This window comes from Eptesicus fuscus, chromosome 4 (genome assembly GCF_027574615.1).
Source record: "Eptesicus fuscus isolate TK198812 chromosome 4, DD_ASM_mEF_20220401, whole genome shotgun sequence".
Classification (NCBI taxonomy): domain Eukaryota; kingdom Metazoa; phylum Chordata; class Mammalia; order Chiroptera; family Vespertilionidae; genus Eptesicus; species Eptesicus fuscus.
The window spans coordinates 70,576,237-70,601,242 of NC_072476.1; the positions used below are offsets into that span (position 1 = coordinate 70,576,237).

At 39.6% G+C, this 25,006-nt stretch overlaps 1 protein-coding gene across 1 annotated transcript in view; it reads left to right on the top strand.

Moving 5' to 3' along the window:
* The window catches only part of DMGDH (dimethylglycine dehydrogenase), a 59,359-nt gene that overhangs the window by 8,164 nt on the left and 26,189 nt on the right, over positions 1–25,006 (top strand). Inside the window, exons 4-12 of the mRNA XM_054714342.1 lie at positions 1,060–1,224; positions 3,856–4,060; positions 10,751–10,999; positions 13,014–13,212; positions 19,693–19,862; positions 20,251–20,404; positions 22,016–22,181; positions 22,657–22,787; positions 24,045–24,262. Of these exons, the coding sequence (XP_054570317.1) occupies positions 1,060–1,224; positions 3,856–4,060; positions 10,751–10,999; positions 13,014–13,212; positions 19,693–19,862; positions 20,251–20,404; positions 22,016–22,181; positions 22,657–22,787; positions 24,045–24,262 (1,657 nt within the window). The remainder of the gene's footprint in view (positions 1–1,059; positions 1,225–3,855; positions 4,061–10,750; positions 11,000–13,013; positions 13,213–19,692; positions 19,863–20,250; positions 20,405–22,015; positions 22,182–22,656; positions 22,788–24,044; positions 24,263–25,006) is intronic.

Sequence of the window (25,006 nt, forward strand, 5' to 3'; positions counted from 1 at the left end):
AAGTACTTCATTAAAAGCCCCTCACTTTTATTTTTATTTCTTCTCATAGTTATTAGCATTCTGAAAATAAACGGGCAGGCTGAGAATATCCATAGGCTAAGACTGAAGTCTCCGTAAAATCCTCATGCCATTTCCCTTGCCGAAAGCCATCCAGTGGCTCCGCATGGTCTGCAGGACAAAGGACAAAGGAGGAGGACCTGCACAGCTGAGCCCTGCCTGCCTTTCCAGCATTTGCTCCTCCTGCTCTTCGCTATGCTCAGATGCTTCAGCTCTTCGTAATTACTTACAGTGCTGGAATGTGCTGGGCTCTCTGCCTGAAACAACATTCCTCTGGCTCCCATTTCAGCACTTACCCTCCATCTTCTCTGGGGGTCAGCCCCTTTGAGAAGCTGGCCTTGACTTTGCCCACCCAGGCCGAGCTGAGGACATGTCACCTGGTTCTAAGAATATTGGTGTATCCCTCTCTATAATGCCCATCTCTCTATGGTGGTTGTTGCTTTACTGTTTGGTCTTCCCTACAGAGTATGAGCAACCTGAGGGCAAAGATTGCATCATTTATTTCTGTAACCCCAGGGCCACGCCGAGTGCTTGGCCAACTGAAGGACTTCGATTAAATGTCAAATGAAGGTTTGTTTCAAGTCACAGTCTCATCCCTGCAGCATTCTGATTCTTCATATTCCTGCCTCAAATCCTTTGTTTTTCTCTTTTCCACATAATTTTCTTTCACTCTGTACATTAATACTACCTTATGTTATTGTATTATGCAGTTAGCTCTCTGCTTCACCTGTAAGCTCCATACAAGCAGGGTCTTTGCCTCTCTTGTTCCTAACAGCATCTCTGGGGCTTAGCATAGTGCCTGGCATAGGGCAGGCAGTTAGTAAATAGTTGATGAATGAATGTTTCTTTATAAAATTCAAATATGTTTATGTAGTTATCTCTTTCACTGGATAGTAAATCTCTTAGGTTGTGTATCTGCATTTTCATTGTACGGAAGAAGAATCATGTTTCAGTGCCAAATAAGGATTTATTGATGTGTGTTTATTGGCATTATTATAACAGGTGGTGGGATTCCATCAGCCAGGTAGTATCAGAATTGCTACAACTCCTGTAAGGGTAGATGAATTTAAATATCAAATGACTCGGACTGGCTGGCATGCAACAGAACAGTATATTATTGAACCTGAGAAAATTCAAGAGATGTTCCCTTTACTCAACATGAACAAGGTATTTATCCTAAGGGCATTTTCACTATTTATTGACTGGAATTAAGATTAGAAAAAGTTATTTGAAGTTGTTAATTAAAAATAGAAAAACTTTGTACACACATTTTAAATGGCAAAAGTAAATGACTAATACTGGAATTTGGGTAAATTACAAACTGAGCTATTGTGTATGCCAAATGAAATATGAAAAGGTAATGAAAAATTTTATTAGTTTTCCACCTATGACAACTGAGGAAACATATTCAGTACCTTTCTATTACTGTGTCCCCAGATCTGGGGATTTCCTTACATAAACCTTCTGTTTGAGAAGTATAAATAAAATAATAACCTGGGATGATAAGTATATCATCCCAGAGAAGATTGTGTTATTAAAATTTTTTACAAATTCAAGTGTAGAAGTACTACTATATTGCTGCCTGATGGTCTTAGGCTCTACAGCAGCCGTTCTCAACCTGTGGGTCGCGACCCACAGGTTGAGAACCTCTAGCAGGGTCGCCTAAGACCTTCGGAAAACACAGATATTTACATTACGATTCATAACAGTAGCAAAATTACAGTTATGAAGTAGCAACGAAAATAATTTTATGGTTGGGGGTCACCACAACATGAGGAACTGTATGAAAGGGTTGCAGCATTAGAAAGGTTGAGAACCACTGGTCTAAGCTCATCCAGCTGGAAACAGCTGAGCAGATATTTGAACCCAACTCTCTGACTCCTTTGTACATACTACCTAAAGGTACCGGGTAGGGCTGTTGAGGGAAGCAGAGGGTTATGTTTCTCCCTGGTGACTCCTGCAACATCTCTGATGCCAAAGGATTTGTATCATTGACCTGGGTGCTGGGGTTGTTTGCCCTTGTGAGTCTTTACAGGCTGTTGGTACTCCCTTGTCTATAGTGTTGTGTGATGCCACTGTGATGGCAGACCGGTGTGGCATTGCATTGTCTACATTGAAATTCCATCACCGCTCCTAGAGAGGATGTGCTAATATCTGTGTATATGTTCATCTTGGAATACTTTGCTGGAAGTTCTCATCATCAAGTTTTTCTCAAGGGCATTAAGTATGGAGACATGTCGGAAGAGTATTCTCCATCTCTGGGGCAGGATGCCAAATTAAACAGGTATAGGATCACTGTGATGATCTATCCATTATAAAACACCAGTGTGACATTTGAAAGGTTACAGTAATATGAATTCCATTAAAATCGAAAGTCTCTTGCACTAAACCTATAGCAAGAGATTGGATTAGTAATCAAAAACTTCCCACAGAGAAATACCTAGGCCCAAATGACTTCACTAGTGAATTCTATCAGACATTTAAAGAAGAATTAATACCAAGTCTTCACAAACTCTTCCCAAAATAAAAGAGAATTGAACCCTTCCCAACTCATCTATGAGGCCAGTATTGCTGTGACATGAAAACCAGACAAAGATATCACAAGGAAAGAAATATCAGTATCCCTTATGAATATTGATGCAAAAGTTCTCAACAAAATACTAGCAAACTTAATTCAGCAACATCTAGAAAGGGTTATGCAGCATGACCAAGTTGAATTTATTCCAAGAATACAGAGTTGGTTTAACATCTGAAAATCAATCAGTGTAGCACTACATTAATAGAATAAAAGGCAAAAACAGATGATCATCTCAATAGATGCAGACAAAAAAGTTGGCATCGCCTGGCTCATATTTGGTACACAGTAGATTTTTGTTTAATGGCTAAGACCTAAATATACCACTTCAGAGTATTCACTCCTATTTCACCTGAGTTTTGTTCTTTGTTTCTCCCATAGTACTAGCCTCAAGCCCTACCACAAAGTAGTATTCAAGAAATAGTTGTTGAATGACTGAATTAAGTTTATATTTTCCTGACACCAGGTATATATTCAGCATGTGAATTTGCTAACAGTATTAAATAATTAAATATAAATATTTGATCAGTTAGTATTAGATTTGACTACAAATGTCAGAAACCAATAATATTTAGACAAGATAGAAGTTTATTTCTTTTTTACTTAGACAGTCTGGATTTGAATGCTAGTTGTTTTCCATGAAGACTTCAGGGACCCAGTCATCTTCCAAATCATTTCTCCGTCATTCCTAGGATGTGACTCTTCTGTTCTTGTTCTAAGTGGTAGCTAAAACTCCAGCCATCCTGTCTGCATTCCAGACCGGGAGATGGAGGAAGGGGCAAAGAAGAAGGGAGAGACAAAGGGCATATGCCAGTTGCCTTTTTATAATGGTTTGTGGAAGCTGCCACATGACACTTTCATTTGCATTTTATTGACCAGAACTTAGTAATAGTTTTATCTATCAACTGGAGCTAATAGCTGCCAACTATTGGAAACCGTTCTTAGCATCCATGTGTCTAAATAAACATACCATTTTTATTTCTATGAGGGGGAAGGAGAGGATGGATATTGAAGATAATTGCAAGGCTCTCTCAGCCTGTCTACTTAACTCTCAGTGTACGTCCTGCCTAAGTCTGAGCTTTGATACAGGAAAATGACTGATTAATCTTATGCCTCAATGCATTTTTTCAAGTCCAGTTTTTTAAACATTTGCTGGCGGATGTAGTTACACCGAATAATGAGTACATATTCACTTGAGTATTGATTTTTTATGATCGATTTAGATTTTAGCTGGACTGTATAATCCTGGAGATGGTCATATTGATCCTTACTCTCTAACTATGGCTCTGGCTGCTGGGGCTAGGAAATATGGTGCCCTTTTAAAATATCCTGCACCGGTGACTTCTCTGGAACCCAGGTCAGATGGAACATGGGATGTTGAAACACCACAGGGATCTATGAGAGCAAATAGAATTGTGAATGCTGCAGGTAAGTGTCATATCATTTTTTAAAATTAGGTTCTTTAAATAAGCAAATAAATAAATAAGGTATTATACCATAAAGTAATGTTTTATACTATGAACGTTGTTATAAAACACTGTGATGCTCCCAAGGTAAACATTTTGGCTATTTCTAAGCTACAAAGCCCTCCCTTCATCACTGTGCTCTCGGTGGAGCTACCACTCTGTCCTTGGTTACCTATCAAAACTTGATATCCTTGCTCTAGGCCCGTGGTCGGCAAACTGCGGCTCGAGAGCCACATGCGACTCTTTGGCCCCTTGAGTGTGGCTCTTCCACAAAATACCATGGCCTGGGAGAGTCTATTTTGAAGAAGTGGCGTTAGAAGAAGTTTTAAGTTTAAAAAATTTGGCTCTCAAAAGAAATTTCAATTGTTGTACTGTTGATATTTGACTCTGTTGACTAATGAGTTTGCCGACCACTGCCCTAACTGGTTTGGCTCAGTGGCTAGAGCTTTGGCCTGCCGACTGAAAGGTCCCAGGTTCGATTCCGGTCAAGGGCATGTACCGGGGACATCCCCAGTAGGAGGTGTGCAGGAGGCAGCTGATAGATGTTTCTAACTCTCTATCCCTCTCCCTTCCTCTCTGTAAAAAAATCAATAAAATATATATTTAACAAAACAAAAAAAAAAACAACCTTGATATTCTTTTCTGTGCTCCATTTTGTTTTGCTCCAGGTCATGTTTTGCCAATTTATGCTCCTTTTTCCTTTCTTATGTTCACTCTTTCTTCATACTTATAATCAAATTCTAGTATTCGCATTCATGAGCATCTTTGTTCTCAATTTGCCTTTTTAGGGCAGATTTGATCATTGTGTTCTCTCTCATCCGTTTCTGAATACTTGACTCTAGTCAAATAACGTTGAGCCCTTTTCTTCTCAGAACATTATTAAACATACTTCATAGTTTTTTCTTAGGTTGCTCTGTTACTGTTTAGATTTAGAGTAGAGTGAACCCAAAAAGAGTATTTGATATAATCTAACTACCCACTCATTTTCCATTTATGGAGACCAAGGTCCAGAGAGGTCATGCCACTTGGCAAAGTGACACAGTTATGTCACAGCCAGGATTTGGACCTGAGTCTTTTGATTCTTGAGTTAATACTAATAGGTCATTTGCCTGTGAAGTCATTTTCAGCTATCACACTTACAAAAACAAATTCTTGTGCAAATGAAAATGCTTATGCTGTTTGGGCTAATACTTTACATTTACCTATAGTTCATAATACAACTTTCAACAAGAAGCTGCCTGGAGTTAATGGTTAACTTAAGTTAATGGTTAACTTAAATCCTAAAATAACATGAAGCAGTAACTGATTTTCTTATGGTCTGCTCTTTGCATCAGTGTTTAAATTATACAATGACAACCATCTTTATTACATATCATCTCAAATGATATGCCATGGATATGCTAGAAACATGGACCTTGAGATTTTTTTCCCTCTAAATTGTAACTTTGATTGATTTTTTTTTTAAAACAAAACACTCTTAGTGGTTCTAGAAAATGTCATGTATTCAGTATTTAAGAGTTTAAATTAGTATTTATGAATCTTTCTAACCCATGTCCCCCATTTGAAAAGCATAAAAATCTCATGCCTTCTTTGATATCATTTGAAATTCAAAATTCAGTAATGTAAAATGACTTGCCTAAAAATTAAAAGAAAAGGCATAAAATATTGCTTTCTTCTTGAACTTCACTTGCCCCACCCCTGCAATCCCATGTGATATCCCCCTCTCTCTCACCGTCCTTGGGCTCAACTAGTGTAAATTCTTCTGGATTATCTAAGGCAAAGACATCATTCATCCTTTTTTCCCAAGTAGCAAGGATTCTTTGTAATCTTGTAACGTTCTGTATGATCTCATGAATTCAGCCCCTAAAACATTTTACTGTTTTCTAAATGATAGAAAATACTAAACAAGCATGCTCGGCCTTCCAGGTCAGCACCCGTGGCAGACATTGCTAATCAATCACTGCACTCCTTTCCGATGGGCTTGGACAAACCTCACCATTTTCCTCAAGGCAGTGTTTCAGGCAGCCACACACTCCCAACTGATATTTTGAGAAATAACATAGAAGACCTTAATTTAACACATTTCTCTAATGTTTTCCTAAAATTGATAAAATTTTGATTGTATAATTCATTGCCATTGTAATAGGTGTGTTGTTGTTTTTTTGTCCTAAACCACAAACTCTAGGCATAAGGGATCAGTGAAGAGAAAGAAACTTTCCAGAGATCTGACCGAAACCCAGGATGTTGGTTACCAGATGAAGTACATATTCTGTCAGCTATGAAATCTTGTGGGGTGATCAGGGCAGGGCCGGGCAATGGCAGGACATCCTAGAGAACAACTCTTCTGGTGTTGGCCTGCGAAAGCAAATCTTTGGAATTAGGTTGACAGTGTGGCCCTATATGGAGTGGTAAACGCAGGGCCATGCCATCACCCTAATTCCAGGGGTTTACTCTCCCAGGTCAGCACCAGAAGAGCTGTTCTCCAGGTCATCCTCCTTTTCCGCTTTGTTCTTGAAGCCTCTTACACAGCCATTTACTCCCTTTCCCATCGCATTGATCACTCCAGGCAGCTTCTTGTTGAAAGTTGTATTAAGAACTATCCTACCTCACCCTGGATAGGATAGTTCTTAATATCCTGTTTGTTGAAGGTTGCCCCATACACCAAAAGGTTGTGGTTAAATTCCCAGTAAGGGCACAATGAAGTGGCATGCAGGAGGCAGCCGAGTATGTGTTTCTCTCCCACTCTCTTCCTCTCTCTCTAAAATCAATGAAATCATTAAAAAAAGTAAAAGAACTATGCTATCAAAGATCAAGTTCATAAATAAAAGCAATCATCTGCAGGAGGCATTATGCTAACAGGACTTGAGAATGTGTGTCTGATGGAATTTCCCAGAGTTACTCAGTGAGGCCTGTTACCAGGATGTCTCACAAATTCAGGTGAGGCCCTCAGGCCAGCTCTGAAATCTAACTGAAGTAACCAGGATATAGAATTGGAAATATAACAAAAATGTCAGAGATGTAAAGGCCACTATTATCTACTCAATTGTATGATAACCTGCTAGAAGTTTCTTTACATGGGGTCATAACCGAAGGCTGTTGAGTCTTCAGGATACCTGTGGAAGGAAAGTCTAAAAGTAAACAATATGCCCCTTTGCTGGTGTGTCTCCAGCACTGGCCAGTGTAGGGGGCTTTGTCCACCAGAGACAGTGCATTGCCAACCATGTGACCTGGACAGATTACTCATTTGTAAAATGGAGATAACAGTGTCCATTTCAAAATTATTATGATCAGTAGATGAGCTAATAATGTAAAGTACTCAAAACAAGGCTTACCGCAGAGAAAACACTAAAACTTAAATATATTAATGATGATAATTATTATGATTATAATTACTTCCCTGAAAGTCTGTGACCTGGTCTGGGAGACACTAGCGTCACGGTACCACAGCTTTTTGGTACCAGCCTTAAGATTACCCAAATCCTTTTACTTACTCTGTGGTGAACCAGTACCCCTTCTGCTGGTAAATCGACTTCCCGAAAAGCTTGGTTCCCAGATTTCACAAATATTCTAATTAGATGGTCTTAGAGGGAAGCTATATTTTAAACAAGTACTGTATTGTCTGTACTAGATGGTCTGCAAAATATGTTTTGAGGAACACTACTATAAAGATGTTCCTACAGGAGAGAGGGTGCAGTGACCTCATTCTTAAGAAAGCAGAGCTGAAGAAGAGTTTATGACACTCCTGCTCTCTTGGTGTGCAATCAGCTAACTTGTCTTTAGTGTTGCTTTAAAAACTGCTTCATTCTCCCTTCTTTTTTATCCCTCCTGTCAGGTATTTATTATAATGCAAGCTTTTTCTTTGCATAGTGATGAATGTTTCTCTTGACTTCATTTCCAATTGCCTCATTATGCCTGACATAACTTTGTAAACTTTACTTAAGAATTTTCCTGACATGATAAATCAGAAATGTGATTGGATCATGCCAACATGAAGTCCAGTGTTCAGCCCAAAAGAACTGCCTAATTTTGCCTGATACTCTGCGTCAGTGAATGTCACTGTATAAACCATCAGTGCCACTGTATAGACACTAGAACCAGTAAACTTGTCCACAAACCTGTACCCTTCATTTCAGTTCCATTTATATCAGTCACTGAATTTTTTTAAATGGAAGCCATTTCCAAAGTTCATTTTTTATTGACTCTTCAGTGGTTTTCAGTTGATAATGGCAAATTTTTTAGGTGATTCCTCTGCATTTGTCTCTCTTCCTTTTGCACTTGTTGGATGGGTGATCTAGCAGGGGTTGAAGTGTAATCCTGGCTAGATTTTGGTTAAATTGATTGACATATAGAGGAGAAAATGCCAACAAACACCACTCCCATAGGATAAAAAGCATAGACTTTTCCATGGAGTTTTGAGTAATATATGATACTTAAGCATATGTTTCCACTTTATTTTAATGATGAAGGGCATTAATAAGCAAGCAACTAGACTCAGAAATTATAAATATGTTTGAATAGGACAGAATTTATTTTATTCAATATATGTTTTTAATTGAACAAATATATTGAGGAAATTGCAGTGCTTTGACTCACTAACTAAATATTTGGGCTTTTTATATTTTAAAACTTCTCTAATGCATGTAACTAGAATATGACTTTACTGTATTTTCCTGTAAAATCCTGACATTGATTATTTACATATTCCTGTCAGCACAAATAAATTAAGTTTCTAAATTATTTAAAGACCATAAACAGCTTTAATGCCCACAGGTAAGATTTTTGGTTTACATATGGACACCCCTTTCTGGGACTGTTATACAAGTGTAACCAACTTATCCGTTAGCCCAAAATATAATAACAGAACACAAGAGTGATGTTTAGATGGCTAAATAGAAATAAACATTTGTGCATAATTTGGGTTCCCGGACTGACTCATAATTGATGATTCTGTATTTAGCTCTGGACTTGATAATGACTTCAGAACTCCTTATTAGAATCTGAAAAAAAGCAGAAATAAAAATGGTTACAAATTTAGAAGGTGAAACCCCTAAAAGAAATAACTTAAATAAAATCCCCTAATCATTTGAATGATTACTCAAAATTATGAAACAAACAAGAGCATAGATCCCCTTTCCCCGCCCCCCAAATGATCCGTTGGTGAGTGAGGCAGAACCAGGTCCCTGACGAATAATCGTTATTAGCATTTTAGATTCTAAAATACCTTTCTACAAGTGAAGGAGTCTTGGATTTTTTTAAATAAAGTCTTTCTGTAGCAAGAAAAGCAGTAAGATGGGATCACTGGGCGGGGTGAGGGGATGGGGGGTGGGGGGGCGGGGGGCAGTTGTCCCCTTGTGACCTTGGGCAGGTCTGTTTCTGTCTCTGCACTTTAGGTCCACATCTGTAAATTGAGGAGTCACCCTGAGGGTTGAGAGGGGGGATGATCAAGGCTCCTTTCTTCCACAAATTATCTGGTTCCATCTTTTGCAAAGGAAAACAATCGCATTTGTTCCCACCAATAGGACAGCCCCATGTGCACTGTGAAGGGAGAAACATTGCTTGTGGGAATCTCCACTGTTTATAAGCCCACTCCCCTTGGCTGTGGTACCTCTTCCCTCCTGCCCTGGATTCCTGGTGCCTTTCTGCCCTTTCTTTGAAAGGAAAGATCTTACAAACATATTCAAATTAAACTTTTAAAATAACAGAGAAAACTTAATGTTATCTCTCCCCAAGTAGATACACGTTCAAATTTTAAAGTAATAGAACAATTCAGTATTTGTGGAATTTTAGGCATCCACAGTTTGGGGAAAGGAGGGCCTGGGGAACAGAGGGAACTGACCTGCAGGGCTTTATTCATAGTTATGATGTTTTATGTTGCTCACATCCACACGGGGCCTCTTCCATGCCTGGTCATCCCTGTTCTACAGGTACAGTCAGCTCATTACTGTCTTTCTTATCAACATTGGTACATTTTATATATTCGGATTATTTTTTTTTCCTTCAAATATATTTTTTGTGCGTTTTTTCTGTCCACCTTTGCTTGTGGGCAAAATACTTTTTCAGGAATAGAGTTTTCTTAGATTTTAGAATTATCTTCAAAACTCTGGGCCATGTACACTATTGTCTTGTCTTCTCTTTCCCCATTCAATTTTGCAATGACAAAGAAAAGATCATTATGACATTCTTTAGGCTTTGCCATGAGTACTGAAGTCTTCTAACTATTTTATGCTGGCAGCCTCTCCTCCAAATAAATGTTGAACAAATGTTTAAATAATTGCAGTTGAAGGGAGAGCCAGACTGTTCACTGGCCCTGAGCGCCCACATGTTTTGGTCAAATCCTGCTGATCTGCAGGTCTCCAGGCCACTGACCCAACATGCATCCATGGGAGGAACAGGAAGAAGCTGGCTGGCTGCTGTGTGGGAAAATCATCAGTATTGGTGGACACATTTTTTTTTTTTAAGAAGGTCATCTGTGGCCCTGCCTTCAGCCACAGTGCCTTGTAGGACCGAGTAGATGACTGCACTCCAAGCCCTCGGATATGTCTGGGAGCGGGCTCAGGGAGAAAGGCCTGCTGAGGGTTAAAAGGGGTCTAGACTCCATCATCTTAGATCAGTGTCAGATGTGGTGACATTTAAAAATGACTTTTTATTTCAGGATTTTGGGCTCGTGAAATTGGTAAAATGGTTGGACTAGAACATCCTCTCATTCCGGTTCAGCATCAATATGTTGTTACTTCGACTATCCCTGAAGTAAAAGCTTTGAAACGAGAACTCCCTGTGCTCCGTGACCTGGAAGGCTCTTACTACCTCCGGCAGGAGAGGGATGGGCTCTTGTTTGGTCCATATGAAAGTCAGGAGAAAATGAAAGTTCAGGACTCATGGGTCACCAGTGGAGTCCCTTCAGGTAAGTGTAGCCAGTGGAAGTGTGTGCATAGCAGGCATGTATGTTTTATCTCCCCCGTGGCTGAGGGCTGGCGACAGAATAGGATGATGCCATAACACTAGACTATTGGATATCTGGGATATTGGGAGTGAGGGGTTTGAGGTAACCTCTGTTCTCTTCTCCCTTTGAATAATCACAGCAGGGAGTAAGGAAAGAGAGACGAGGCAGCTGGTGGTGGTGAAATTGAAGGAACATGCTCCCCACCGCTTTGGAAGGCTCTAGGGAATTTTTACCTGCCCACACCTACCTCCAGCATCCCTGCTCTTTCCTCACTCCCCCTTCTGCTGTGTCTAGTGTCCAGATTTAGCTGCTACTGTGCTTTGACAGTTGGAAACAGGACAGATATCAGAGACAGGATATCCAGCCTGCTAAGAAAGGAAGCCTTGGAGTCCATCATAGAGCAGGGTAGGTTAGGACTACACACTGAAGCCTACCTACTGCATAAGGTGATGAGGAAAAGGCTCAGGCCTCTGTGCTAAACAGGAGGCTCTACTGTTTCTCTTTCAACTTTGGAGGGGAAAAGGACCTCTTTCTGGTTTTCATGGAACATTCCTACAGAGCCGGGCGAAAGATTGGGTCAATGAAAGAGGTAGCTCAGGTCTTAATCTATACAAGGAGTTAAAATGTCACTGAGACACAATTATTATAATGTGAAATGGAGGGATTTATACTTTCTAGAATTACACTTTGATAAGCTACTTGAGATAGGGGCTGAATCCCTCCCTGCTGTTCCTCAAAGAGTGCTTCTGTCCATGTCACAAGTGATCACTAAACAGCCTTCAACAGAAGTTGGGCCAGTTACCTGAGGGCTTTAGTTTTACTGAGTGTGCTGTGCACATTTGCGCCTGAGCAGAATAGCTGCTGACCCCTGAGGGATGGCTGATCTGCCACCTGGGAGCCTCCCTCTTGGCTCTGCCCCATGCTGGCAGCCTCTCCGCCAAATAAGTGTTGAACAAATGTTTAAGTAATTGCAGTTGGAGGGAGAACCAGACGGTTCACTAGCCCTGAGCGCCCACATGTTTTGGTCGAACCCTGCTGATCTGTACGTCTCCAGGCCACTGACCCAACATGCAGTCCATGGGAAGAACAGGAAGAAGCTGGCTGGCTGCTGTGTGGGAAAATCATCAGTATTGGTGGACACATTTTTTTTTTTTAAGAAGGTCATCTGTGGCCCTGCCTTCAGCCACAGTGCCTTGTAGGACCGAGTAGATGACTGCACTCCAAGCCCTCGGATATGTCTGGGAGCGGGCTCAGGGAGAGAGTCCTCTGTGCCATTTCTTCCCTGCTGAGCATTAAAAGGGGTCTAGAATCCATCATCTTAGATCCCAGAGTAGTTTTCCACTTAGCCCAGTGTCCTGGCATGACTTACTAAACTCCCATTTGCCCTTACCTGAGCAGATGAAGCAGATTTTTTGGTTAGTTGAAGGATAAAAGATCTCTCTTAACAAACCAAATAATCGCTGCTTATTTTTTAAAATTGTGATTAGATTAAATACTGAAAACTGTTACCATGTATAAATTTAAATGTTCTATTAATTAAAAAGGTTAACTTTCATTATCTTATTGTTTTAAGAAATAACATTATTGTTCTTAATAATATAGTGTTTACCCATCTGTTGACAGTGAATGTCAAGTTTAGACTTAAAAAAGAAAAGAGGAGCCTGGCCAGCATGGATCACTGGTTGAGTGTCGACTCATGAACCAGAAAGTCTCCAATCCCTGGTGGGGACACATACTGGATTACAGGCTCAATCCCCGATAGGAGGAGGCCGGTCGATGTCTCTTTCTCATCAATGCTTCTAGCTCTCTATCCCTCTAAAATCAATAAAAACATATTAAAAATATAGTATATTAAAACAAGAGGGAATCCTTCCTAACAGGCCATCCTGAGGTGTATCCCCATTCAGAGATTTAAATCACATTAGAGAACTTGTCTGTGAAGCTGTGCATCCTGATCAATGGTGTGTCCTTTCAGGGTTTGGAAAGGAACTCTTTGAGTCAGATCTGGACCGGATCATGGAACACGTCGAAGCTGCCATGGAAATGGTTCCAGTCTTGAAAAAGGCTGACATCATCAATATTGTCAATGGTCCTATCACCTATTCTCCTGACATTCTGCCTATGGTGGGTCCTCATCAGGGGCTCAGAAACTACTGGGTGGCTATAGGCTTTGGGTGAGTATCTCCATGTAATTCAACATGTACTATAGAGTCATGTCTTTTAGATAAGTCTTGTCCCATAATCTCAGGTCAAAAGTGGAATGGGGGAAAGGGACAGAGAGTTTTTCCTTTCATGACCAATGAAATGGGAGTAATAAAAAATGTTAGTCTTAAAACTCTGACTATATAATGGTTTCATCACTTGTATAGGTTTTAAAGATTTGCACACAGAAAGGCAATGATTTCCTGGAACTTTCTCTTTGCATATTTTCTGCCATTTCCATTATTTGTGTCTCTTTAGGGCAGTTTGCCCCAACTTCCAAGGATGTTTTTATAATACAATGTGACACAGATAATACAAAAAATCAAATGTATAACATACCTGATGCTGTTTTCACCATAATTCATGTTTATCCAACATGATTTGCTTTTTCTTGGTTCCTCAGGTTGCTTACTATTTATGATTCCATCACCCATTTCAGATTTCATCTCTAATATTTGTGCCATTAATTTGGTGAATATTAATGTTAAACCACATTTACTATCATATCACAACTTCTAATATTCTATTTTTCTTTCCCATTTTATTTGAATATTTATTCAACTAACATTTAATGACTGCCAGTGAGTGCTAGATCTTGGGCTGCAGCTGAGCACAAGGCAGTGGGGTCTGACCAGAGGTGCAAGGCTGGTTGGGCTGCTGTTCTGCTGACAGCAGAGAGCCTGTGGTTTGAACTAAGGAAGCAGTAGTGAGGACTGAGAGACAGGAAGGACAATTATTTAGATTTGATGATTAATTACATTAGGTCTTGACGGAGAGATAAAAATAGCAAATGATGGCAACCTTTCTAACTTGACCCCTGGTTGGATGCTGAGGACCATGGGGAGAGAGAACCAGGAAAATGAGTGTCATTTTTTATAGGTTGGGTTTGAAGTGTTAAGTTTAGGTCTCTGGGACATCCAGAGGAATAAAACCAGATGGAGATATGGGACTGGAAGGTGTAATGTCACTGAGGGTTTAGGTAATCACCTATGGAGTCTTATAGGCATGTGCATGTGGAAGTGTGTCTCTTGTATATCACTTATATATCTTCTTTGGAGAAATGTCTATTTGTATTTTTTGTCCATTTTAAAAAGTTGTATTATTTCTTTGTGTTTTTATCGTTAAGTTGTAGGGTTCTTTATATTTTCTCGATACAAGACCCTCATCAGATACATGATTTGCAAAATTTCTCTCCCATTCTGTGGGTTCTTTCACTTTCTTGATAGTGTCCATTGAAGCACAAAGTTTTTAATTTTGATGAAGACCAGAATGTGTAATTTTTCTTGTTTTTAATTAAATTAATTGGAGTAACATTGGTTAATAATATTGTGTAAATTTCAAATGTACAACTTTTTACTATGACATCGTATACTTTACTGTGTGCTCACCACCAAAGTTGAATCTATTTCCATCACCATATATTTGATCCCCTATATCCTTTTAATACTCCTCACCCCCTCTGGTAACCACCATAATGTTATCAGTATCTATGAGTTTGTTTTGTTTGTCTGTTGTCTTTTGTTTTATATCCCATATATGAGTGAAATCATGTGGTTTTTATCTGGAGGTTCCTCAGAAAATTACGAATAGAACTACTGTATCACCCAGTAATCTTTCTTTTGGGTACCTACCTGAAAAATTTGGAGACACTTATTTGTAAAGATATATGTACACCTATGTTCACTGCAGCATCATTCACAATAGCTAAGATATTTCTTATGTAGTATGATGGGATACTCACATTAGCTGCCTCTCCCAGCATATCTCAGTTATCCATTCCACGGTTCTGAAGGCCAGTGGTGCCCATATCTGGCTGAGCACCAGGATCGCCTCATAGGAATGTTTTATTTATTTATTTTTTAAATTTAATAAATCTTTATTGTTCAGATTATTACAATTGTTCCTCTTTTTTCCCCCCATAGCTCCCCTCCACCAAGTTCCTACCCCACCCTCTGCCCTTACCCCACCACCACTGTCCTCATCCATAGGTGTATTCTTTTTGTTCAGTCTCTTTCCGCACCCTCCACTCCCCTTTTCCCCTGAGAATTGTCAGTCCACTCCCTTTCTATGCCCCTGATTCTATTATATTCACCAGTTAATACTGTTCATCAGATTTTTTATTCCCTTGGTTTTTAGATTCACTTGTTGATAGATACGTATTTGTTGTTCATAATTTTTATCTTTACCTTTCTCTTCTTCTTCCTCTTCTTAAAGAATACCTTTCAGCATTTCATATAATTCTGGTTTGGCGGTGCTGAACTTCTTTAGCTTTTCCTTATCTGTGAAGCTCTTTATCTGACCTTCAATTCTGAATGATAGCTTTGCTGGGTAGAGTAATCTTGGTTGTAGGTTCTTGCTGTTCATCACTTTGAATATTTCTTGCCATTCCCGTCTGGCCTACATAGTTTCTGTTGAGAAATCAGTTGACAATCATATGGGTGCTCCCTTGTAAGTAGCTAACTGTTTTTCTCTTGCTGCTTTTAATATTCTCTCTTTGTCTTTTGCTCTTGTCATTTTAATTATGATGTGTCTTGGTGTGGTCCTCTTTGGATTCCTTTTGTTTGGGGTTCTGTGTGCTTCCTGGACTTGTAAGTCTATTTCTTTCACCAGATGGGGGAAGTTTTCTGTCACTATTTCTTCAAATAGGTTTTCAGTATCTTGCTCTCTCTCTTCTTCTGGCACCCCCATAATTCTGATGTTGGTACACTTGAAGTTGTCCCAGAGGCTTCTTAAACTATCTTCAACTTTTTGGATTCTTTTTTCTTTTTGCTTTTCTGAAGGAGTGTTTTTTTGCTTCTTGGTATTCCAAATCTTTGACTTGATTCTTGCAATCCTCTAGTCTGCTTTTAGGTCTCTGTATAATATTTTTTATTTTAGTCAGTGTATGCTTAATTTCTAGTTGATTCTTTTTCATATCCTTGAGGGTCTCGTTAAATTTATTGGCCTTTTCTAGGAAATTCTTGAAAAACCTTATAACCATGGTTTTGAATTCTATATCCAGTCTTTTGCTTTCCTCCATTTCCTTCATTTGTGGCCTGCCTCTTTGTCTCTGCATTTTAGCTGCTTCCCTGAGTTGCTGGAGTTGCTTTGTGTGCTAGGTGTCCTAGCAGAGCCCAGTAGCTCAGCCTCCCCAGTTACCTGAGGTGGACACTCTTGGTGCACCCCTTTGTGGGCTCTGTGCACAGTCTTGTTGTAGTTAAGCCTTGATTGTTGTTGGTATCACTGGGGCGAGTTGACCTCCAGGCCAATTGGCTGTGAGGATCAGCAGTGTCTCCGCTGGGAGGGCTTCTGTGCTCAGCCTGGATGGGGCGGAGTCTCAGGGTGGAGCAGACAGCCTTGGTTTCCCATCAGCCCCGCCCTACGAGGGCCCAGTGTCTCAGTGTCCCACGGCAATGGCTGCGCGCACCTCTGAGAGAAGGCTGCTCTCGAGTTTCGTCCACTGCCAGAAAGTACAGTTTCTCCCCGAATGAGTCTGGTACCCAAAGTCTCACCCGGAGCTGGATTTCAGTGTAGTCAGGAGGTTCTCTTTCCTCCCGAACGAGAAAGCTAGCTGCGCGTTAGCTGCCCGCCCTCTCCACGCGCTGCGAGTAAGCCAGCTGCATATTCAGCCGCCTGCCCTTCCCGCGCGCACGGGTCTCCGCACCTCCACAGCTCCTCTGAATCTGTGTCCTTTTCTCTTTCCTTCTAGTTGTAGAATTTCCACTCAGCCAGCTTTCCGGTAGTTCTGGACAATGTCCGCTCTGTCTTCCAGTTGCAGTTTTAAAATTGTTGTGCGAGGCAGCAGTATAGGTGTTTACCTTATGCCGCCATCTTGGTTTTTCCTCCTCATAGGAATGTTTTAAATCATAACCTCAACTTTATGGTTGGTCATTTGCATGTGTTTCATTCTTCTTTATACGTTATCTATGAAATTCCTATTATTTGTCTCTAGAATCTGTGAAAGATGTGTTGAACTGGAAAACTAACAAGCAAACAGCTTCCTGGAGACCACTCCTGTAGATTCTGATTCAGTAGTCTGGAGAGGGGTCCAGGAAACTTTATTTTTATGTTGTTTGTTATTCTAGTGCAACCAGACCATAGGACAGGTATTTTTCAACTGTCTACATATATGCCCGTGATCATTTACCTCACAGATTACCCTCAGATAAAGGTATTTTACTTTGGTTTCATCACAATCTAGTAAGTTTTTCTGCTTCTTGGTGACTAACACAGTGCCCCCCAAAATGTTTAATTAATTATGTTGAATTGAATCTAGTTTTCTTGGCTTAGAACTGAGTATAAACAGCAAATTTAAAGAGGGGAGAGTGCTTTAAAGATGTAACATCTGTCAGCTTAACAGACACAGACGCTCAAAAACCTAGCATCTGGGGCTTTGAGAAGAAACACGTTCTGCAGATTAATGCTAGAGATGGAAGAAGAATCTAGCTCCCCTCATCATGTTCCCTTCCACTTCATACATTATTTCCTTATGCAAATCTTATCAAATGGGCATCCTCTGTTATTACAACAGCCACCACATATTGCGTGCCTACTAAGTGCTTTTAAATCCCACGTGAATTCATTCTTCATCAACGCTGTAAAGAAAATGAGCACATAAAGAAAATGAGAAGAATAAAGCTCAGGGTGGTTACACAACTTGCCCAAGGTCCTGCAGCTAGTAGTGGCAGAACAAAAATCATACCCAGATCTCCGTATTCTATGCTTTTAGCTACTAAAACAGGGGCTCTCAATAGAAGTTTCATAACACTTAGTTATGTGGCATTTTACATATAAATTGGTGATGGTTAGAGAGTGGACATTATTAAAATATTTACTTTTTAAAAAGAAATTAGATTTGATTCAGGATTATCCCCTAATACTAGCATCCTGCCCCATTTGTTTGCTCATGGGCATTGTTGAGAGGGAAAGAATATGATGGCATAGCAATGAGGCTAAAGGAAACCAAAGTACAAACCTGGCTATGCTCAAGGTGTCTGCCAGGGATGTGAATTCTGTCACGTGTGTCTTGGCTAAAAAAAAAAAGATATAGAACCATCAAAGTCAAATCCAATAAGAGGGGGTATACACTGGGGTCAGATGACTGAATTTTTATACTGAATCTGCCCTTTACTGTTGTGTGACCTTATTTAACACCTATATGCGGATTGATTTTCTCACTGGCAAAATAGAGTTGCTAAAGAATTAATCAGTTGGTACATGTTAGATGGAAACAATGCCTGGAAAATGGTAAGCACTTTCAATAAATGTCAGTAAAAGTTTATACAGTTTCAAGTCTTGTATACAGTACCTCTAGCTCTCAAAGATGGCAACTGTTGTATTTCATACATTGGGCCTGGGTAAGTGAATAAACATTTTAAGCATGTCTTTCATAATTATTTTAAGTACATATTTAATAATTTTTCTTGCTTTCTTAAACTTAGATTGTTTGTGGATAATTTGGATGGCCCGTCTTTCTTTTTTAAGCTATCAAGAGAACTACCTATTGCTGAGTTTTTATTCTGCTGGAGAAATAGCCTTCTAACACATTTAGGCACTTGCTTTTATCAAATAACCTGGTAAAAGTTAGTTGACATTTTCAATCTTTGCTAAGCTCCTCCCAAGCACTTAGAACCTGGCTGTTAAGGTGCTATGATCTGAGTCCTGTAATTTCTTGCATTTAGAGTTCTGCTCATGAAGCTCCTTTTCGTGGTCATCTCTCCATAAGCCCCTGCTCACCCAGTTCCCCAGAAGCCTCTCTTAAACCACAGATGAACCCATGGTAAAGTCCTTCATTAGGCGAGAGTGAGTGGGAGGAACAGCACACAGCCAACATTAAATTATGACCCCTCCATCTAGATCACATTATTTGCCCCAATCATGTTCTTGGTTTTAAAGCATCTTCATATGGAAATAAAAAACAAGCCCATCTTCTACACCAAGTGACCCATTAGTTACAAAACACAGGAGCCAGTGTTCCTTTCTGCCTCCTCCCCACAAGTCCCAGGGTGAGTGCCTCTTGTGTGAATGCTTCTAAGATAATGGCCCAAGATCCTGGCACTGAACTAAATTGGTCCAAGAAGAGATGAGCATCCCACTCCACAGTGTACAAGTTTCTGCAAATTTCCAATCAGGATAATCACAGCTCAAGAGGGCTGATCAGGTATCAACTACATCTGCCTGTTGCTTCCTTCACCCCATTTTCCTAAAGTGAGCATCCTTACTAGCTAAGAGTTGTAGGCCGCTTTGCATGTATGTATCTCTTGAAACTGTGGAAAGAAACTAGCTACAAAGTCAGGTGCATTTAATTTGGATGCCTAAATATGTTTTCTTTTTGAGGAAAAAATATGATAGCATAAAGATTATGAATAGCACAGAACACCCCAATTTTAAGGCCCTATAAAATATTTGGACATGTTTTATTGTTTGAAACTAACACGTGTCAGTAACAGCACATGTATCTCTGTATTTGAAAGATATGGCATAATCCACGCCGGCGGGATAGGGAAATATCTCAGTGACTGGATACTGCATGGAGAGCCTCCTTTTGATCTAATAGAATTGGATCCCAATCGATATGGCAAATGGACAACCACTCAGTACACTGAGGCCAAAGCAAGAGAGTCATATGGATTCAACAATATTGGTAAAGTGCAAATTTACTGTGTCTACAGAGTGTGTACAAAATGGACTTGCAGCACCTCTGACCCTAGATGCTTTTTGTTCTGTGCATTTTGGTGGGAGTGGTTAGGGAGTCTGGAAAGCGTTGTGCCTCTAAGATGCAACAAGAAATCTATATTAATGTATATACTTCATGTGCAGAGTGCATCAGTGATTTTAGGCTTTAAATTCATTTTGACTTTCCCCTTTGATGATCAATATAAAAATGACAGCATTGAGGGTTTTGTTTTACATCAATTTAATACAGGTACATGCTTCTGGATTTTAAATACTGTTCTCCATTTTGTGAATCCCTTCAAAGTATTTGCTAGCTTTGGTTATATGCTGTTAAAGTCCTGGATTTCCTTTTTCAGTTGGGTACCCTAAAGAAGAACGGTTTGCTGGGAGGCCGACTCAGCGAGTCAGTGGGCTTTATAAAACCCTGGAGTCTAAATGTTCCATGGGGTTCCATGCGGGCTGGGAACAGCCACACTGGTTCTACAGACTGGGCCAGGACACCGGGTACAGGTAAGTAAATGACTTGACCTGCCTGGGGCTCTGACTGCAGAATGCAATTTCAGAGGTGGGATGGAGGGACATCAGTGCCGATTCCCCTCCCACCCCATCGCTCCACCTCATTCCTACAACATTTACTTTCTGGCAGTGGAGCCATTAGACTATCCCACATGACACTGGCCCACATCTAGGACCCATTTGGCCCCACGAGCCCTACACCAGCCCCGGTGAAGCCTCCGCTTGGCATTTCCCAGGAACTCCAAGGAACCTTCTCACCCCCTCCAAATCCTCACATGCCTTTGGTTGGCTCCTAAAGGTTTGTCCCAGCTTAGGATGCCTGGTTGAATCACATAGTATGGATATAGTATGGAAGTATGGGTCTTCTAGTTAGCAAGGAATAGCTCAAAGCAACTACCTCCCAGTGTGTGTACACCAAGTCATGCAAATTGTATGCACTGTTGATAAAGGAGGAGAAAGGATCATTTACTTAGCATTTAAGGTTAATCTAAAACATAAAGACTGTCACTAAAACAATTCTCTGAACTCCTCTAAAGTTGTTGCCTTTGTTTTACTTGGATTACATGTCATCATTGTACTTGGGATTTATAGTGATTACATTTTTTTTTTCTCACAAGAATTCATAACCCAAGAGAAGACAAATAGCAAATCTAGAAATTAAGTTACCTTTTTTTATTGCGTATTTAAAAACAGTTTTGATGTCTACTTTAACACCAAACCTAAATGGTGCAAAATATAGTAGAGGGCTAGTTGTTGATTACTTTATTTGGGCTCCCCAGGCAGCCAGTCTAGATTATCTGGGGGCAAAATATTGGTTTTGTTTTCCCTAAATGACTCAGATAAATGCCACATCTATTCTTAACCTTGTACTGTTTGGATCTGGCTTGTTTCTTTTACTATTTTAATAATTAAACTACTGAAAACTCATTTTGCAGACTTAGCATCCTGCTCTGAAGTTAAAATACCACATTAGGAGTTCACTTCATCAAGTAGAAGGGACACTGCATAATGAATCAGAGACCTTTGTTCCAGGCCAGCTCTGTCAGTAAATAATGCAAAGCCTTGGAATTCACGTTTTGTCTGTTGTCTAAAAAATGAAGATGTTGGATCAGATCCTTGCCTAGTCCAGGTGTAGAGCCTGTGAATGCAGAATATGGCCCCACCGAGACCTGCTGCATCAGAAGCTGTATTTTAATAAGTGCAATGATTTTATTTGCATTAATGTTTGAGGAGTGCTGGACAAGATAGCTCCACCCCCATATGTTTTGAATTAGGTCCAAAAAATTCGCATTTTTTAAATGCTCCTTAGGTGACCACAAGACTGGTTGACTTGTAAGCTCTCTTCCAGATTTGAAAGCCCACATGTCCTATCTTATTTTCTAGTTAATAAATAATTTATTCACTATGAAATGGGTTAAAAGGGACATATGAGTAACTTTAAAAAATCAGATTTCAACATATACGTATGATTTGCAGAGCAGAATTATAGGTTGCATTTTTTTCCCAAATAGGATTTACAGATGAATAGGGTTAATTCAAATATCCTTATTCTGTAATTTTCTAAAAATGTATGACAGTTGTTTTATGACAAACTTTGTGTTTCAGGCCAAGTTTTCGCCGCACAAACTGGTTTGAGCCGGTGGGCTCTGAGTATAAACAAGTTATGCAAAGTGTAGGGGTAATTGACCTGTCACCATTTGGCAAGTTTAACATCAAAGGCCAAGATTCTACTAGATTGTTGGACCATCTCTTTGCAAATGTCATTCCAAAGGTAAATAACCTTAAAATGGTACAAAGTTCAGGATTGTGGCCCGTTTAACTCTATCCTCTCATTAAAAAAAAAAAATAGAAACCCCCAATATGTTATTATAGTCCACTTAATGATTTTAGTGTGAACACTAGAACTCTTCAACTGATCAAGAGTATTCTAGCTAATTTTTTAATTTCAACTTTTATTGAATGAGTTATCATCGAAGGACCTTATGAACTTTGCTTAATTGTGTCAATAGGAACTACAACTTTGACTGAAGTATAATTTTTATGACAAATAATAATTGCAATTTAAACTGAGAGCTTCAAAATTAATCTTGGACTTAGGTTTATAAATAATTCATACAAGTGATATAAATGATAAGATTCGGATGTTTTTCATTGTTGACACCCACATTTTTATTTCCATGTTGGTTTAAAAGGGATACATAAGATCTTTGTTTCATCCTGAGATAATTTTAAATTCTTTTGTGCAGGTGGGTTTTACAAATATAAGTCACATGCTAACACCAAAAGGTCGAGTGTATGCTGAGCTGACTGTTTCTCACCAGTCTCCTGGGGAGTTTCTATTAATAACTGGTTCTGGATCAGAACTCCATGATCTTAGGTAAGTGTGCACCTAGTAAGATAATTGTATATGGATTAAACATTGACTCAATCTTAAACTGAGTTTTTCTTTCACCAGTAGTTGAAAGTACAACTTTAATTCTTAAACCTTGTTGATTCAAATAAACTTCATGTCTATACGGAAATTATTTAAAGTGAGGGACCCTGTCTCCACCCTCTTCCAAAAGGGAATTCCTGTACTGGTTCTAATAATATCAACTCCTATTTATGGGCATCATCATTGTGTCAGAACTCTTTTTACATATTAATTAACTCTCTTAATAGATATATATTTGCATGGTATATACTGTTCCCATTTTCAGATGAGGAAACTGAAGTTTGCATTAAAGTAACTTGCTGAAGCCAGTCTTTTTTATTCTGATGCCCACATTTAGTACAGGAAGCTGCCTCCCTGGGTTATCTTCTCCCTTTTTCATGCTTTGTGCTCTCTGGTCCACAGTTGGATCTAAATTGTTGACCTGTCAGGTTGATCCTTCACATGAATCTTTAGAATTTGGAATATTATTGTTTACTAAATGTCAGACTAGGAATGAATAGGCATAAAAGTTGGGCAGGAGAATCTTGACGCTGACAGATTCTCACTCTAGTTATAAAATGATGCAAATTAGATCCTCCAATCCAGGATGTTTTGGGAGCCGTTTTGGTAGTAGCTTAGCTTTGTATAAATCCAGGTGATCTTTTATAATAGACCTGTGTAGTTCTAGGGACTGCTCAATAAATCATAAACAAACTCTATAACCGGGTTCCAATAACTCATCAGGACAGAAATTGAAAATAGTTTTTAGAGTTTTTATATTTTCCTTGTGATTGTCAGAGTAATTCTGTGTCTGATGGCAGGCCCATTATTGACTTTTGGCAGCATGAATGTGTCTCCTGTGTACAGGTGTTAGAGAAAATTTGGGTTTAAATTAATTTTTGAAGATTGAGTCATTAGTTTAAATACAATAGGGCTGTCACTATTTAAAGTAATTGTGTGCCAGAGCTCATTTCAATTGAAGGATCCTTCTGTACTGTGAAAAATTACCCCCAGTTTATATAAGCAGGTGGTTTACAGAAAATCACTTAACATGTCGGGGACTCAGATTCCTCAACTTTAAAAATTAGGTGATTATATGAAACGATGCCCTGGGGACTTCCTGGTAATTCTAGACACCAAGTATGTCTTCAGAGAAATAATATGTTACCAACATGCATTATTCAAGCAAGATTTAACACAATGTTTATGACTCAAATGCAGATGGATTGAAGAAGAGGCAGTCAAAGGTGGATATGATGTTGAAATTAAAAACATAACTGATGAGCTTGGAGTCCTTGGAGTTGCAGGGCCACATGCAAGAAAGGTCCTTCAGAAACTGACCTCTGAAGATCTTAGTGATGATGTCTTCAAGTTTCTTCAAACCAAGTCTTTAAAAGTTTCCAACATTCCTGTCACTGCTATTAGGATATCTTACACTGGTAAGAATCAGAAAATAATTTAGAGTAAAATTTAAAAGAAGCTACCAAAAATGGTCTCTATCATCGGTATAATTTTGGAGAAAGATTTCTCCTGCCCAACTTTTATGAAATTCTGTCCCTGCACTTTTAGCCTGAGGGATCATTCCACAAGTTTCCAATTGTTCTATAGCTGCCTACCACTTGTAAGGGTAGATAAAAGGATGGGAAGATGACGGCTGCTGGAACAGTTGAAAGGGTTGACAGAATATTTAGGCCGGCGGACTCTATCTGGGAACATTCAAGATGGTCTCCCATAGAGACCATCTTGAATGTATCAGGTATCTCTCTTGCAGCATTCCTGTTTTCCATCTTTCTTTCTAGGCTCTAAGTGTATTGAGGAAGTCTTCATATAGTACCTAACCTTGCACATACTAGGTAATCAGAATAGAGTTGAATGAATTTTCTTCAGCTCCCCATTGGTGCTCTGGGCTCACACCTAACTTCCTCTAGACCTCCTTGTCCCTTCACAGGAGTACTTGGTGCCCAGGCATTTGTTCAAGTGCATGTTGCTCTTGCTCAGGTGGTGTCCTGGAAAGACACATCACCACCAGCCCTCAACATTGGGGAATAAGGAGAACACACAGTACAAAGGCTGTAGCCCTTCCCCCTGCCCCCGCTTCCACCTAACCTTGGCAAAGTGGTGACCAGAGTAAAGCACGAGCAGAATGAAAAATAAGCAGACTGGGTTAGATTTCATTTCCTTTG